Raw genomic sequence first — 16427 nt, 5'->3', positions numbered from 1 at the left:
AGGACGTTATTAAAGTTCCTAAAAGGTCACAATTTAGTCAGTTATAGACATTTATTTTTAAACTTTCAGGGGACGTTCCAGGAACGTCCCTGGTTGGTAATGATATGACGTTATGTTAAAAAATTTCGGGGACATTCCAGGAACGTTCCTGTTCCTCGCACTGAAACTCCACATTTCAGGAAGTTTTCGCGCTTTGCACATGCTTTCAGGAACTCATTTCACACGTATATATAATGTAATGAGAAGCAAATCATGGAATTTGCTTTACAGGATCTTTAATGTAAAAAAACGATTAAATGATTTTAGAACATTTTAAGTGATGTCAGAGTTGTATGTTCAATCATGGTTTGTTGTACTCTAAAGATTTTTTTTTTTATCTATAAATTTTGAGCATATTTTTGCAAAAAAAAAAAAAATTCACTACCCTTTGCACCTCGAGTTTTAAAACCTAGAATCGCCTATGGTTACATGTACTCAATTATCTGATTGTCATATTGCCTGCTAGTCGTTAAAGTAACATCTCAGCTACCAGACACAGTGTAAAGTAACCACATCTCAGCTACCAGACACAGTGTACAGTAACATCTCTACTACCAGACACAGTGTAAAGTAACCACATCTCAGCTACCAGACACAGTGTAAAGTAACATCTCAGCTACCAGACACAGTGTAAAGTAACCACATCTCAGCTACCAGACACAGTGTACAGTAACATCTCTACTACCAGACACAGTGTAAAGTAACCACATCTCAGCTACCAGACACAGTGTAAAGTAACATCTCAGCTACCAGACACAGTGTAAAGTAACCACATCTCAGCTACCAGACACAGTGTACAGTAACATCTCTACTACCAGACACAGTGTAAAGTAACCACATCTCAGCTACCAGACACAGTGTAAAGTAACATTAGCTACCAGACACAGTGTAAAGTAACAGCTACCAGACTGTAAGGATGAGATGTCTGTCCAGGCAGGCCAGAAAGAGTCACGAATATTATAAAAGGGTTGACTCGGTTTTATTAGCTTGACGTCGGATCATGCCACCAATCCACAACAGAGTGGCTAGCATGAGTGAAAACTCTCTCTCAAGAGTGCTTAAAAACATTAGCTGGACATGTTACACATAGAATGTACTGAATCGCTTCCTTAACGGGTCTCAGTAGTCAGTGCACTGATACATTAGAACGTACAACATAAGTAACATCTCAGCTACCAGACACAGTGTAAAGTAACCACATCTCACCAGACACAGTGAAACAATAATACAATATCTGATTCCAGGTCAGTTGGTCCCAGAGGGTGCAGTAGGGCCCAGAAGGTCTGGTCCTACAGGCTGATCTGAGAACAGCTGTTCTGAGACACAGTCCTGTTTATGTTCGCCTCACTGGCTCTCCTCTGAGGGAACTCGGAAGAGATACTATTAGGATCCATATTACAGCAATGCAGTGTGTGTGTGTACCTCTGTGTGTGTGTGTGTACCTACATTTACATTTAGTCATTTAGCAGACGCTCTTATCCAGAGCGACTTACAGTAAGTACAGGGACATTCCCCCGAGGCAAGTAGGGTGAAGTGCCTTGCCCAAGGACACGACATCAGTTGGCATGACCTGGGAATCAAACTGGCAACCTTCGGATTACTAGCCCGACTCCCTCACCGCTCAGCCAACTGACTCCCTGCGTGGGTGTGTGTGTACCACTGTGTGTGCGTGTACCTCTGTGTGTGTGTGTGTGTGTGTGTGTGTTCATACCCTATTTATAATCTGCAATGAATATTTTCACTGTGTGAAATCTGATATTTCAGTTTAGTCTTTACATAGTACAATGAAAAGTTGTATTCCCTCCCTCCCTCTTCTCTCCCTCCTTCCTTCCTTCCTTCCTTCCTTCCTTCCTTCCTTCCTTATTACCTTCCTACCTTCTTTCCTGTTCAGTCAAGCAGTAGAGGGTCCACTGGGTGTCTTTGTCCGCCGTCTAAATGCAGAGCGTGTCGTATCCCTTTAAGAAGCAACGTAACACGACGCATCTGCTTTCATCAGTGCCCTCGTCCTCACGCGGCTAGCTAACCCACCTCCCGTCCCCGCCCCGGGCGCGCGAGCGAGCGAGGAACGCCGCTTCAGCGGAGTCCCTAAAGAAATAAACAGGAATCACGGCAAAATCAGAGATCGGGCCGTTCAGAAATAAAATCGTGAGAATCGACACAGACGGGAGTAATAGGTACGTGTTGTCGAGAGAACGCTGTTCGTTGTTAGTGAGGATATTGTAGTGCAACGAGCGCAAGGGGCTGCCCTGAGTGAATGAATGGAGTGATAGGAAATTCTATGTACACCGCGCAGCAGAATAACCAACGGTGTTTCGTTTATTTGGCAAACTGCGGGATTTAAACCCGCCACTGCAATGTAGCCTACGCACCGGTTATTGTTTATGTTTCGGTGTGTTTAGTTGCTGGTGTAAGCAAAGATTCTGCGCACTGCGCGCAGAGGTTGTCCTGCCTTGTCATCTCGTGCTGCTGTGCCGCGGAGAATTCCCCCGTTAGTGCGCGCGGCCTCTCCAGTGGTTGGTTCACGCGTCAGTGTCAATACGTGAATCAGCTCTTCCGTAGACTGTTTCTGAGACAATATTTCCGAGCCAGTGTTTTAAACTCCATATGTTGCGGGTAAGATCGATTTAGCGCGAGACAGCGTGTACGGTAAGACTCAGCGACACCTGCCACCCGGTAGACGGAGTCGTGACTGCTTGCCAGACAGAGCAATTTGACCTTGCAGTATTTTATTTAATGACTCCAAATATGAACAGAAGTGTTTGAGAAAGGCGAGGAGGTTCAGGCGTTATCTGTTTGATGTGCTTGTGTTTATGTTATCGGTCTTGGCTGTGGTCCCGCGCTCATAAGCAGTTGTAACAGGCATCAATTATGGATGTATATTATTCTCGCTTCATGCTGCATGCTAGCAGAGGGCATCCCTATCAGGCCTACTCTGTCCTTACCAGGGTTCAAGATGTCCTCTCCACCACGGTCATCTAGTAACTACCTCCCTGCTGTCCTCTCCACCACGGTCATCTAGTAACTATCTCCCTGCTGTCCTCTCCACCACGGTCATCTAGTAACTACCTCCCTGCTGTCCTCTCCACCACGGTCATCTAGTAACTACCTCCCTGCTGTCCTCTCCACCACGGTCATCTAGTAACTACCTCTCTCCTGTCCTCTCCACCACGGTCATCTAGTAAGTACCTCCCTGCTGTCCTCGCCGGTCACGTTCCAGATAAGTGGCGGAATGCCCGTCTCCATAGCGACCTGGCTACTGTTTCCACAGCGCCCTGCTGGCTATCCATCACTGCAATGTGAGTCCACCTCTCGTCTCCTTGGTAACCTCTCCTTGGTGATGGGGTGCTTCCGTATCCGTGTAAGGATGTCATGGCGACGATAACAACTCCGTAACTAGCTGCAGGAACCTAGCCTGATGTCTGAAACGTGTGATATATCCACCTGATATCCTGCCCTGAATCTTGGATTGATCCTAGTTAATCTTGTGTGTGTGTGTGATTCAGTGGTCAGGGCCTCTGGATCTCTGACCCTGGATAATACTGGGTGCTGTGTCAGTGTGTGCTGAGTTGAGTCAAGGTCACCCCCCCCCCCGTTCCCCCCCCCTCCCCAGGTTTATGTGCAGGCATTCAGCAGTCAGAGATGCTGGACTGATATAGATTACTGGGGACAGCTGAGAAGGGATTTTCCTCTCTCTCTGTCCCCCTCTCTCTCTCTCTCTCTATTGTATTCATCTTTGAAGCTGCTTGCGCGTGTGTGTGTGTGTGTGTGTGTGTGTGTGTGTGTGTGTGTGAGAGAGAGAGAGAGAGAGAGAGAGAGAGAGAGAGAGAGAGAGAGAGAGAGAGAGAGAGAGAGAGAGAGAGAGAGAGAGAGAGAGAGAGAGAGAGAGAGAGAGAGAGAGAGAGAGAGAGAGAGAGAGAGAGAGAGAGAGAGAGAGAGAGAGAGAGAGAGAGTACCTGCCTGGTTCTGAGGCAGGCTGTTACATAAGAAGCTTTAATCTGAGTTGTGATATTCAGTCAGGAGCAATGCTGCTTCTGCTTGGGAGGAGGGAGAGGGAGGGAGGGAGGGCTGTGATCTTCTAGAAGGTTCCATACACCTGAACACCTGTTCTCTGCTTTACTCTGCTCCTTGTGTGTGTGTTCACTTATTGTGGGATCAAAGGACCGGGATTGGCCCAGAGGATTTCAGAGTGAGAGATCTGGAAGCCCAGGTTTGCTCTGCTCACTGCGGGGGCGTGGCTTGGCGTGGTGTACAGTAGAGTCCTGAGTGATGTGGCTGGTAATGATGATGTTGAGGATATGCTACTTTAGTAAGCAGTAGCATTATTAATGAGTCTTTATGAGTGTAATGTTTTTGATTGAGAAGGGAGAAAGAGGGAGGAGAGAATGAGAGAGGGAGGAGAGTGAGAGAGGGAGGAGAATGAGAGAGGGAGGAGAGAATGAGAGAGGGAGGAGAGAATGAGAGAGGGAGGAGAGTGAGAGAGGGAGGAGAGTGAGAGTGAGAGAGGGAGGAGAGAATGAGAGAGGGAGGAGAGAATGAGAGAGGGAGGAGAGAATGAGAGAGGGAGGAGAGTGAGAGAGGGAGGAGAGAATGAGAGAGGGAGGAGAGAATGAGAGAGGGAGGAGAGTGAGAGAGGGAGGGAGGAGAGAATGAGAGAGGGAGGAGAGAATGAGAGAGGGAGGAGAGTGAGAGGGAGGAGAGTGAGAGAGGGGGGAGGGGTTGGGAGGAGAGAATGAGAGAGGGAGGAGAGTGAGAGAGGGAGACGAGTGAGAGAGGAAAGAGTGAGAGAGAGAGGGAGGAGAGTGAGAGAGGGAGACGAGTGAGAGAGGAAAGAGTGAGAGAGAGAGGGAGGAGAGTGAGAGAGGGAGGAGAGTGAGAGAGAGAGGGAGGAGGAGTGAGAGAGGGAGGAGAGAATGAGAGAGGGAGGAGAGAGAGAGGGAGGAGGGTGAGAGAGTGAGAGAGGGAGGAGGGGTTGGGAGGAGAGAAGAGAAGAGAGGGAGAGAGTGAAGAAGGAAAGGAGTGGAGGAGCTTGCCTGACTGTGTCTACTGTGCACTAATTCTTGTTTGTGTGTGTATATATATATGCTGGTGTATGTGTATATATGCTGGTGTGTGTGTAAAATGAACATGTTTGTCTGTCCAAGGCTGGCTGTCACTTAAAGCCTGAATCAACAGAGAGACAGAGAGAGAGACAAATCCAGGATGGCAGCCTCTGCCCCAGCCAATCGGAGGTCGGCATCTGGCTCACGCAGGTAACTTTCTTTTGACACTTTTCTCCTCTTTTCTTCTTACCTTCTTTTCTGTCCTCTGTGGCGCGCCTGTAGGGTGTGTGTGTGTATGTGTGAGAGAGTGTGTGTATGTGTGAGAGAGTGTGTGTATGTGTGAGAGTGTGTGTGTATGTGTGAGAGAGTGTGTGTATGTGTGAGAGAGTGTGTGTATGTGTGAGAGAGTGTGTGTATGTGTGAGAGAGTGTGTGTATGTGTGAGAGAGTGTGTGTATGTGTGAGAGAGTGTGTGTATGTGTGAGAGTGTGCGTGTATGTGTGAGAGAGTGCGTGTATGTGTGAGAGAGTGTGTATGTGTAAGAGAGTGTGTGTATGTGTGAGAGAGTGTGTGTATGTGTGAGAGAGTGTGTGTATGTGTGAGAGAGTGTGTGTATGTGTGAGAGAGTGTGTGTATGTGTTAGAGAGTGTGTGTATGTGTGAGAGAGTGTGTGTATGTGTGAGAGAGTGTGTGTATGTGTGAGAGAGTGTGTGTATGTGTGAGAGAGTGTGTGTATGTGTTAGAGAGTGTGTGTATGTGTGAGAGAGTGTGTGTATGTGTGAGAGAGTGTGTGTATGTGTGAGAGAGTGTGTGTATGTGTTAGAGAGTGTGTGTATGTGTGAGAGAGTGTGTGTATGTGTGAGAGTGTGCGTGTATGTGTGAGAGAGTGTGTGTATGTGTGAGAGTGTGTGTGTATGTGTGAGTGTGTGTGAGTCTGTGTGTGTGTTTCTATATTTGCCTTGCTGCTGCAGGGTGTCCGGTCCTCCTGGGAGCAGTTTGCCTCAGTTTCCACATCTGCTGCACTCAATAACCACAAAACACACACACACACACACTCACACTGTGCTTTGTGTGTGTGTGTGTGGGGGATCAGATGTTAACAACCTCGCCCTTTACAGATGAACCCACGCATCATTGAGCTGGACTACACAGAGAGACCTCTACATTGTAGGCCTTTCTCTCTGGTCGCTCTTTCTCTCTCTGGTCTTTCTCTATTTGGTCACTCTCTCCCTCCTCTGGTCTCTCCTCATCTCTCTCCTCATCTCTCTCCTCATTTCTCTCTCCTCTGGTCTCTTTCTCCTCATATTTCTCTCCTCATCTTTCTCTCCTCTGGTCTCTCTCCACTGGTCTCTCTCATCTCTCTCTCCTCATCTCTCCCTCCTCTGGTCTCTCCTCATCTCTCCATCCTCATCTCTCTTCATCTCTCTCTCCTCATCTCTCCCTCCTCTGGTCTCTCTCTCCATCTCTCTCTCCTCATCTCTCCCTCCTCTGGTCTCTCCTCATCTCTCCCTCCTCTGGTCTCTCTCTTCATCTCTCTCTCCTCATCTCTCCCTCCTCTGGTCTCTCTCCTCATCTCTCCCTCCTCTGGTCTCTCTCTTCATCTCTCCCTCTGGTCTCTCTCCTCATCTCTCCCTCCTCTGGTCTCTCTCCTCATCTCTCCCTCCTCTGGTCTCTCTCTTCATCTCTCTCTCCTCATCTCTCCCTCCTCTGGTCTCTCTCCTCATCTCTCCCTCCTCATCTCTCCCTCCTCTGGTCTCTCTCTTCATCTCTCTCTCCTCATCTCTCCCTCCTCTGGTCTCTCTCCTCATCTCTCCCTCCTCTGGTCTCTCTCCTCATCTCTCCCTCCTCTGGTCTCTCTCCTCATCTCTCCCTCCTCTGGTCTCTCTTCATCTCTCTCTCCTCATCTCTCCCTCCTCTGGTCTCTCTTCATCTCTCTCTCCTCATCTCTCCCTCCTCTGGTCTCTCTCTTCATCTCTCTCTCCTCATCTCTCCCTCCTCTGGTCTCTCTCCTCATCTCTCCCTCCTCTGGTCTCTCTCCTCATCTCTCCCTCTTCTGGTCTCTCTCCTCATCTCTCCCTCCTCATCTCTCCCTCCTCTGGTGTCTCTCCTCATCTCTCCCTCCTCTGGTCTCTCTCCTCATCACTCCCTCCTCATCTCTCCCTCCTCTGGTCTCTCTCCTCATCTCTCCCTCCTCTGGTCTCTCTCCTCATCTCTCCCTCCTCTGGTCTCTCTCCTCATCTCTCCCTCCTCTGGTCTCTCTCAGATTCAACCCTCTGAGGGTTCTGCAGCCAAAGCGTCGCTTGCAGCAGATGCTCTCACCCTCAGCCCCGCCCAAACCGGCACCCGCAGCAACGGCACCAGTAAAGGCGGTGGTAACCACGGCTACCGTGACAGTTCCGGTGCCAGCGCCCCCTGCGTGAGACCTGCTATAGTTACCCCACCCCACTCATAGACACAGCAGGAGCAGAGAGCATGCCGGCTAGCTGTACTGCAGCCATGAACACGTCCTGACACCATGCTGGTGTTCTCTGCCCAACCCTACTGGTGGTTCACCAGACCCACCAGGTTCATAGAACCATGCTAGTGGTTCTATGTGTGGAACCTTTCTTGTAGATCTGTGGAACCATGCTTGTAGCTCCACGTGTGGAACCATGCTTGTGGTTCTTCTATGTGTGGAACCTTGCTTGTAGATCTGTGGAACCATGCCTGTGGTTCCACATGTGGAACCTTGCTTGGGGTTCAAGCAAGGTTCCAGATCCAGAGGTTTGTGAATCTCTGTGGCTGGAGGTGTGTTAGTAGCTACATGCATTGTAGCAGATCCCAGCTGTGGATCCTCAGACACAGGACCCCTGGCTCCTAACCCTGGGACTAACCCTGACCCTGGGACTAACCCCAACCCTGACCCTGGGACTAACCCTGACCCTGGGACTAACCCCAACCCTAACCCTGGGACTAACCCTGACCCTGGGACTAACCCTGACCCTGGGACTAACCCTAACCCTGGGACTAACCCTGACCCTGGGACTACAGAAGAGCTGGGACATTGACATGGCAGATTAACAACCATAGGTCACTCTTAGACTGTTTTTGGTCCCAGTTGTGAGTGAGCCATGTTTCTGTCCCACTTCCATCCTCCTTTTTCTGTCTGTCCAACCACACTAAGCTTTCACTTCCTGGCCCTGCCCACAGCCCCGCCCCCAAGTGATGTCACCACACACCATCAGCAGACTCCTCTCACTCACTAAATTCAGATCCATCCTGAAGATGGATGGTTGATTTTGATGCACGTTTCTTTTCAGGCTTGCTTCTGCTGCTCCCCTTCCTTCCTTCCCTCCCTCACCCACTCCCTTCCTCTCCTCTCCCCCTCCCTCTTTCCTGCTTGATACTTCTCTCTGTCATGGCTTCATTATAACCTGCCCTTCACAGCAGCTGCCCCCCCTCCTTCCCATCTCAGTCACATGACAGGACATGACATCACAGGAAGGACAAAGACAAGTCTGACGGAACTTGGCAACAGATTCTTCTGACTGTGAGATGTAGAGTGATACTATGCTGCTGTGTAGTATATGTACTCTGGTTCTATGCAGTCTATATGATACTGTGCTGCTGTGTAGTATATGTACTCTGGTTCTATGCAGTCTATATGATTCGTGGTTCTATACCAGGCTGTAGAACCAGGCTACAGAAGCTGTAGAACCAGGCTGTAGAACCAGGTTGTAGTTTCTGGCTAGCATGTTTCTCCCAGGTCAGTGACTCAGCACTTTAGGAACAGGGGTATCCAGTCTAAGGTTAGCAGCTGAAGGTTGGGAGGGGGAAGGGCTAGCAGCTAAGGTCGTAAAGGTATATATGACATCACCTCGGCTTCCTGTGACATCATCTCCACCTCCCCACCTTCCTGCCCCCAACTTCCTCCTGATCCTAATGTAACTTCCTGTTGTCTCCGATTGGTCAGGTTCGACTACTGCAGGTTTATAGAGCTAGACTACGTTCCCATGGAAACGGGCTATATGGTGTCGATGCGTCCGACTAAAGGATGTGCCGCCCCAAAGTCTCCTGAGCGTCACTGTCGGTCAGCAAACTCCGCCCCCTGCCCCCCATCCCTCTGCATGTGGTCCCCACCCCCCTGGCCCCCCCTGCTAACCCCCCCCACTCTCCCCCCTAGCATGTGGCCCCCATACCCTGGCCCCCCCTGCCAACTCCCCCCACTTTCCCCCCCAGCATGTGGCCCCCATATCCTGGCCACGCCCTCTTCCTGTTTCATTCTCACCCACTGGTATCTGTTCTCGTTTTCCTGTTTGGTTCTGAGCCCGGGCACATGAGCAGTACCTCTCCCCCTTGTGGTGGAGTCTGGATGTTCTGGCCACTCAGGACCTCTCCTTAGCATGCATACGCCCCCCCGCCATCCTCCAGCTCTGTGATTGGCTGCTTCCCACTCATCACTGCTCATCCTCTGCTGGCTCCTCCCCTGGCTCCTCCCACCTCTGCAGACAGTCTCTGAGCGTGTGTGAGATCACCACCATCACCTGTCCACCAGTGTCAGCGAGGCTGTTTCCTCCATAGAAACTCTCTGTTTCTATGCTGGCCTGTCTGACCCCACGACCTCCTCCTGGTCTGCCGCTGTGTGTCCTCTCCAGGAGGGCTGTGTTGTGTGTTCCAGTGTGGTGGTGTAATGTGTCTGTGTTCAGTGGGTGTATTAGTTTACCAGCTTTGCTGCGTTCTCACTAGAGTATTTGCACTGACTACAGAGTGCTTAGGGATGCGTACGACCAATCAGAGCATGGAGGCTTCAAAATTGTATCTCCATGGTAGCCTATCGGTACGTGGCACAGTAATACCCTGCCCCCCCTGTGTGGACAGGTGCCTAGCAACACACTATAATGACAACAGGTCCCTAGCAACATGCTGTAGTGACAACAGGTCCCTAACAAAATGCTGTATTGACAACGCAGAGCATGTGTGTCTGGTCCAGGTCCTGTTTAACATCTTGATGTATGCTGCCGTTACGGGGTGAATTCATAACCTTTCACCGGTTGCCCTGGGCGACAGAGTAACAATGCCCCTCCCTCCTCTTTGTTATTTTATATTGTAAATTATTTGGCTACTTTATATTTTATATTTTTTATTAGTATTAGGTAGACTTGTACCTTTAGTATAGTTAGATCACATATTTAAGTTTTAGGATTCCTATATGTTTAATGTATGCACCTTCCTGACAAAGTAAATTCCTTGTCTGTGCAAACTTTCATGGCAAATAAAAACCCTTTCTGATTCTGATTGGAACAGGCGTACAGTGGCCCCGCCCAGCGGGAGGGATCCCTATGGCAACGCCTCCCTCAGCAGTAGCAGCAGCTCCTGCAAGGGCAGCGACTGTAGTCCCACCAAGTAAGACCTGTCAGTCTGTCTACCTATCTGTCTACCTGTTTACCTGTCTTTCTACCTGTTCACCTGTCTGTCTGTCTACCTGTCTGTCCACCTGTTTACCTGTCTGTCTGTATATGTCTTTCTCCCAGAACATTGTGTGTAAACAGTTTCCTCCCCTCCCTCTCCCAGGCGTCAGACTAAGTACACATCATGCACAGATAACCATGGCATCCGCCCCCCCGCCCCGGAGCAGTACCTCACTCCCCTGCAGCAGAAGGAGGTGTGCATCCGACACCTGCGGGCGCGCCTCAAAGAGACCATCAACCGACTGCAGGACAGGTGGGTCACTTCCTGTCCTACAGCGGACAACTTCCTGTCCTACAGAGGGCCACTTCCTGTCCTACAGCGGGCCACTTCCTGTCCTACAGCGGGCCACTTCCTGTCCTACAGAGGGCCGCTTCCTGTCCTACAGCGGGCCACTTCCTGTCCTACTGCGGGCCACTTCCTGCCCTACAGAGGGCCACTTCCTGTCCTACAGAGGGCCACTTCCTGTCCTACAGCGGACCATTTTGAGCTGACCTGGTCATCCCCTGTGATGGATCAGAGCTGGCTCCATGTTCATCTCCAAGTTACTGCAGCAAAATACACTAAAAACGCTCCTGGGTAATCAGTTGATGTGTCTCATCCTTCATGTATTGATCTTAGCTCTGTCTGTCTCTCTGTCTCTCTGTCTCCCTCTCCCGACTCCCCTCCCCACAGGGACTCTGAGGTGGATGCTCTGCGTGGTCAGCTGAGCCGCATGCAGGAGGACTGGCTGGAGGAGGAGTGTCACCGTGTGGAGGCCCAGCTGGCCCTGAAGGAGGCACGGGGAGAGATCCAGCAGCTGCAGCAGGCGGTGGACACGGTGCGCTCCAGCCTGGGAGACTCCTCCTCCCACAGTCCCGCCGTCAGCACCTACCTCCAGGACATCAACACCCAGAACCACAAGCTGGAGACCCTGCTGCACAGCATGGAGCAGGCCCAGGCCGGGGCCTCCAAGCTGGGGGAGGGAGGCTGCGGTGGCGGGGGCAGCGGGCCTGGAGGCCCAGGGGAGGGGGGAGGGAGTCCGGGGGGGGCCGGGGGGTCGTGTGAGGGGGGGTCCCCCGCCCGCTCCCTGACTCGCAGCTCTACCTACACCAAGCTGAGCGACCAGGCCGAACACATTGAGGACTTCCTGTCCAGCGAAGGCGCCCAGGACAGCAGCTTCCTGTGCTGTGGCAAGGGTGGCGCCCCCTGTGGGGCAGAACTGCTGCTGGAGGCGGCCTTCCTGTCCGAGGAAACCGCCGCGCTGCTCTCCTCCTATGCCCTGCACCTGCCCCAGCAACTACCCCAACACCAGCACCTGCCCCAGCAACTACCCCAACACCTGCACCTGCCCCAGCAACTACCCCAACACCTGCACCTGCCCCAGCAACTACCCCAACACCTGCACCTGCCCCAGCAACTACCCCAACACCTGGCCCAGCAACACCTGCCCCAACACCTGCCCCACTCCTCCACCTGTGAGAAGCTCTGCCCTTCCGAGCACCTGGCGGCCCTGAGCTGTGGTGTGGGGGGGCTGGGGGGGGGCAGCCTGAGCCACCCCTGCCTGTCTCACCACCACCTGTACCTGCATCACCTGAGGGACGAGGCCATCCAGACCGAGAGCTGCCCTAACCCCGCCCAGGCCGGCTGCCCCTCCGATCTGGACACCGTGGCGGAGCAGCGCACCTTCCGCTCGCAGGCCTGCAGCCCCGCCTCCACCTGGCCGTCCGACGAGGAGCTGGACTCCATCACCATGACGACCGAGCCCGTCCCGGGGCCCCCCCCCAGACAGATGTCCTCCTCGATCTCCTGCTGGGCCGACATACCACTGTGTGGGGGGGCGGGGGGTCCGGACAGTGGGGAGGGAGGGGGGAGGCAGGGAGAGGGGGGGCAGGGAGAGGTGGGGGAGGGAGAGGGGAGGCAGGGAGAGGGGAGGCAGGGAGAGGGAGAGTGGAGGCAGGGAGAGGTGGGGGAGGGAGAGGTGGGGGAGGGAGAGGGGAGGCAGGGAGAGGTGGGGGAGGGAGAGGTGGGGGAGGGAGAGGGGAGGCAGGGAGAGGTGGGGGAGGGAGAGGTGGGGGAGGGAGAGGGGAGGCAGGGAGAGGTGGGGGAGACAGAGGGGAGGCAGGGAGAGGTGGGGGAGGGAGAGGTGGGGGAGGGAGAGGGGAGGCAGGGAGAGGTGGGGGAGACAGAGGGGAGGCAGGGAGAGGTGGGGGAGGGAGAGGTGGGGGAGGGAGAGGGGAGGCAGGGAGAGGTGGGGGAGACAGAGGGGAGGCAGGGAGAGGTGGGGGAGGGAGAGGGGAGGCAGGGAGAGGTGGGGGAGGGAGAGGTGGGGGAGACAGAGGGGAGGCAGGGAGAGGTGGGGGAGACAGAGGGGAGGCAGGGAGAGGTGGGGGAGGGAGAGGGGAGGCAGGGAGAGGTGGGGGAGACAGAGGGGAGGCAGGGAGAGGTGGGGGAGGGAGAGGTGGGGGAGACAGAGGGGAGGCAGGGAGAGGTGGGGGAGACAGAGGGGAGGCAGGGAGAGGTGGGGGAGGGAGAGGTGGGGGAGACAGAGGGGAGGCAGGGAGAGGTGGGGGAGGGAGAGGGGAGGCAGGGAGAGGTGGGGGAGGGAGAGGTGGGGGAGGGAGAGGGGAGGCAGGGAGAGGTGGGGGAGGGAGAGGGGAGGCAGGGAGAGGTGGGGGAGGGAGAGGGGAGGCAGGGAGAGGTGGGGGAGGGAGAGGAGGTAGGAATGCAGAAGGAGGAGGAGAGACAACAGGATGAGCTGGACTCTGACTTTGGGGAGACGGTGGAGATAGACGGGAGAGATCTGAGGGAGGCCGGAGATCTGGCGGTACTGATGGAGAAGCAGGAGGAGGAGGGGGAGGAAGTGATTCAGGGGGATGAGGCAGGAGGAGAGGAGCTACCTCACACCACCCAACCCCGAAGCTCCGCCCACCAAGAGGAAGTCACCGGTCACTCAACCGTGAGCGATGAAGACCTGGACGCTGCCGGCCCGGTCCAGAGGAGCTACTGGAGCCGTCACTTCCTGGTGGACCTGCTGGCGGTGGCAGTGCCAGCGGTGCCCACGCTGGCCTGGCTGTGCCGGGGCCCGGGCAGGGAGGGGCTGCCCGTGTACCACATGGGCTCCCTGCTGAGAGGCTGCTGCAGTGTGGCGCTGCACTCGCTCCGCAGGGGAGGCGGCCTCCGGCACTACCCTGCTGGGGGCGGGAACCAAGGGGGCACACCCATCTGAGCCCTGACCCCTAGACTATGACCCCTGACCCTAAACCCTGACCACTGAATCATGAACCCTGGCCCCAGACCCTTTACAACCTTGGGGAGCCGTGTGCCCATCTGACCCCTGAACTTTCACCCTTGAACCCTGAACCCTGACCTGGCCCCTCCTCTGGCTGAAGGATTGGAAGGGGTACGAGGAACGAACGGAAGGAGCTTGGTTCTTCATTGTCTTCAAAACTGACTGGATGACCTGAGTGTGTGTGTGTGTGTGTGTCCTGCTCCATTAGGAAGGTGCTGTCTGCTCCTCCTCCCCCTCCCGCTTCTCCTCCCCCTCCTCCCCCTCCCGCTCCTCCTCCCCCTCCTCCCCCTCCTCCCGGTGTGTGTGTGTGTGTGGTGTGTGTGTGGTGTGTGTGTGTGTGTGGTGTGTGTGTGTGTGGTGTGTGTGTGGTGTGTGTGTGTGTGTGTGGTTACTTCTTTGGGGGATGTGGGGGGGTTCGACATTGTCAGTTTCTAGACGTTTCCTTTCAGCTGTGTGTAAAGACGCGCGGTCAGAGATGTGATGGACGAGAGGTCCAGCAGGGAGAACACTAGCAGCCTGAGCCCGTCAGAACAGACCCTTAACATTAAGCAGAGTCTGCCTGATGGATTTACAGTACTGTATGGTAGACTTCTTCAGAGAATATTTTTTCTTATATTTCTTGAATATTTATGAATGATTTTGCACTATTATTCACTTTATGAGGTTAAGAAAGTACGTGAAGTGGAGGCTGTGTGGATCCAAAACGTGACGCGTCCACACGCTGTTGTCCTTCTTGTCTCTCGTTCCAAATCTTTGAAGACTCGTGAGAAGATTACGGTGTTATTTTGAACTACACTATATGACTTTAATTCCTAAATGAAGCGGATCTTTCCCAGGAGTAAGATGCTCAGCTGTCCCTGTCCTCTCACCCTTTCTGATCAACATGACTGAGGTACGGCTGCCGTAGTCTGGAGGGGAGGCCTCTGGAAGGTGGAGGAAGGTGGAGGGGAGGCCTCTGGAAGGTGGAGGAAGGTGGAGGGGAGGCCTCTGGAAGGTGGAGGGGAGGCCTCTGGAAGGTGGAGGAAGGTGGAGGGGAGGCCTCTGGAAGGTGGAGGGGAGGCCTCTGGAAGGTGGAGGGGAGACCTCTGGAAGGTGGAGGGGAGGCCTCTGGAAGGTGGAGGGGAGGCCTCTGGAAGGTGGAGGAAGGTGGAGGGGAGGCCTCTGGAAGGTGGAGGGGAGACCTCTGGAAGGTGGAGGGGAGGCCTCTGGAAGGTGAAGGAAGGTGGAGGGGAGGCCTCTGGAAGGTGGAGGGGAGGCCTCTGGAAGGTGGAGGGGAGGCCTCTGGAAGGTGGAGGGGAGGCCTCTCGAAGGTGGAGGGGAGGCCTCTGGAAGATGGAGGAAGGTGGAGGGGAGGCCTCTGGAAGGTGGAGGGGAGACCTCTGGAAGGTGGAGGGGAGGCCTCTGGAAGGTGGAGGGGAGGCCTCTGGAAGGTGGAGGGGAGACCTCTGGAAGGTGGAGGGGAGACCTCTGGAAGGTGGAGGGGAGGCCTCTGGAAGATGGAGGAAGGTGGAGGGGAGGCCTCTGGAAGGTGGAGGGGAGGCCTCTGGAAGGTGGAGGAAGGTGGAGGGGAGGCCTCTGGAAGGTGGAGGGGAGACCTCTGGAAGGTGGAGGGGAGGCCTCTGGAAGGTGGAGGGGAGGCCTCTGGAAGGTGGAGGAAGGTGGAGGGGAGGCCTCTGGAAGGTGGAGGGGAGGCCTCTGGAAGGTGGAGGGGAGGCCTCTGGAAGGTGGAGGAAGGTGGAGGAAGGTGGAGGGGAGGCCTCTGGAAGGTGGAGGAAGGTGGAGGGGAGGCCTCTGGAAGGTGGAGGGGAGGCCTCTGGAAGGTGGAGGCGGGAGATAGGGCGATCAGGATGGTCGGAGGCCTCGTTACAGGCTTGTTCTCTAGAGCGTGCTCCGCTTGTGTTGTTGTTGTTGTTGCTTCCTCTCTGCTGCTTGACAACCCTACCCCTCCCCCCCTCCCCCTCCACCCCTCCCCCCCTCCCCCCCTCCCCCTCCACCCCTCCACCCCCCCCTTCCCCCATACTTGTGTGAATCAGCTTCTGTTCGTGTTCTCTTTCAAATGAGCCATATTCCTGCAAGGTAACATATGTTGGAGATCGCTGTGAATGCTCCACCAGTGTGCTGTGTATAGCAGAGTATCATGTTATTATGAAATGTACAAAGGATCACCGTGTGAATGATAATTGTACGATCACGAAAGTAGTGTGGCAGGTAATCCTGTTTATGTACTGTGGGTCAGAAACCCAGAACACCACCACACACACACACACACACACACACATGGAGGGTTTAGCTCAGTGGTTAGAGCAGTTCACTGCAGATAAAGATGTAATCAAATCAAATATATATATATGTATAGCCCTTTTTCCAAGCAATGTCACAGAGGGCTTTACATATGCTCATAGAACTGCACCTAAACCCTCACACAAGACAAGGATCTGGAGGTCACAGGTTCACACAAGACAAGGATCAGGAAGTCACAAGTTCACACAAGACAAGGATCTGGAGGTCACAGGTTCAAATCCCCCTGTGCTGTATGTCACTTTGGATATAAGCATCTGCCAAATGAATGAAAATGAACACGTGTACACTAACACACAGGTACATATACACGTGTACATGCGCACACACAGTTTA

At 53.9% G+C, this 16427-nt stretch overlaps 1 protein-coding gene across 1 annotated transcript; it reads left to right on the top strand.

Moving 5' to 3' along the window:
* The first annotated feature begins 2027 nt into the window (after positions 1-2027).
* snphb (syntaphilin b) lies at positions 2028-14037 on the top strand. Its single transcript, XM_062460562.1, has 9 exons — positions 2028-2213; positions 5181-5288; positions 7341-7493; positions 9030-9146; positions 10361-10459; positions 10628-10777; positions 11198-11789; positions 11880-12386; positions 13158-14037. The coding sequence occupies exons 2-9, from the start codon at positions 5239-5241 to the stop codon at positions 13728-13730; spliced, it is 2241 nt and encodes a 746-aa protein (XP_062316546.1). The 5' UTR covers positions 2028-2213; positions 5181-5238; the 3' UTR covers positions 13731-14037.
* The last annotated feature ends 2390 nt before the right edge of the window (positions 14038-16427 follow it).

Source organism: Osmerus eperlanus, chromosome 4 (assembly GCF_963692335.1).
Source record: "Osmerus eperlanus chromosome 4, fOsmEpe2.1, whole genome shotgun sequence".
Classification (NCBI taxonomy): Eukaryota; Metazoa; Chordata; class Actinopteri; order Osmeriformes; family Osmeridae; genus Osmerus; species Osmerus eperlanus.
This window is presented reverse-complemented; position numbering and strand designations above follow the sequence as displayed.

What these genes read in the sequence shown, in the direction of transcription:
- snphb (XM_062460562.1), top strand. Translation starts at nt 5,239, where the DNA reads ATGGCAGCCTCTGCCCCAGCCAATCGGAGGTCGGCATCTGGCTCACGC. An exon ending in CCGGTGCCAGCGCCCCCTGC is followed by an intron (nt 7,494 to 9,029) that starts GTGAGACCTGCT and finishes CCGATTGGTCAG; the next exon opens with GTTCGACTACTGCAGGTTTA. An exon ending in ATCAACCGACTGCAGGACAG is followed by an intron (nt 10,778 to 11,197) that starts GTGGGTCACTTC and finishes CCCTCCCCACAG; the next exon opens with GGACTCTGAGGTGGATGCTC.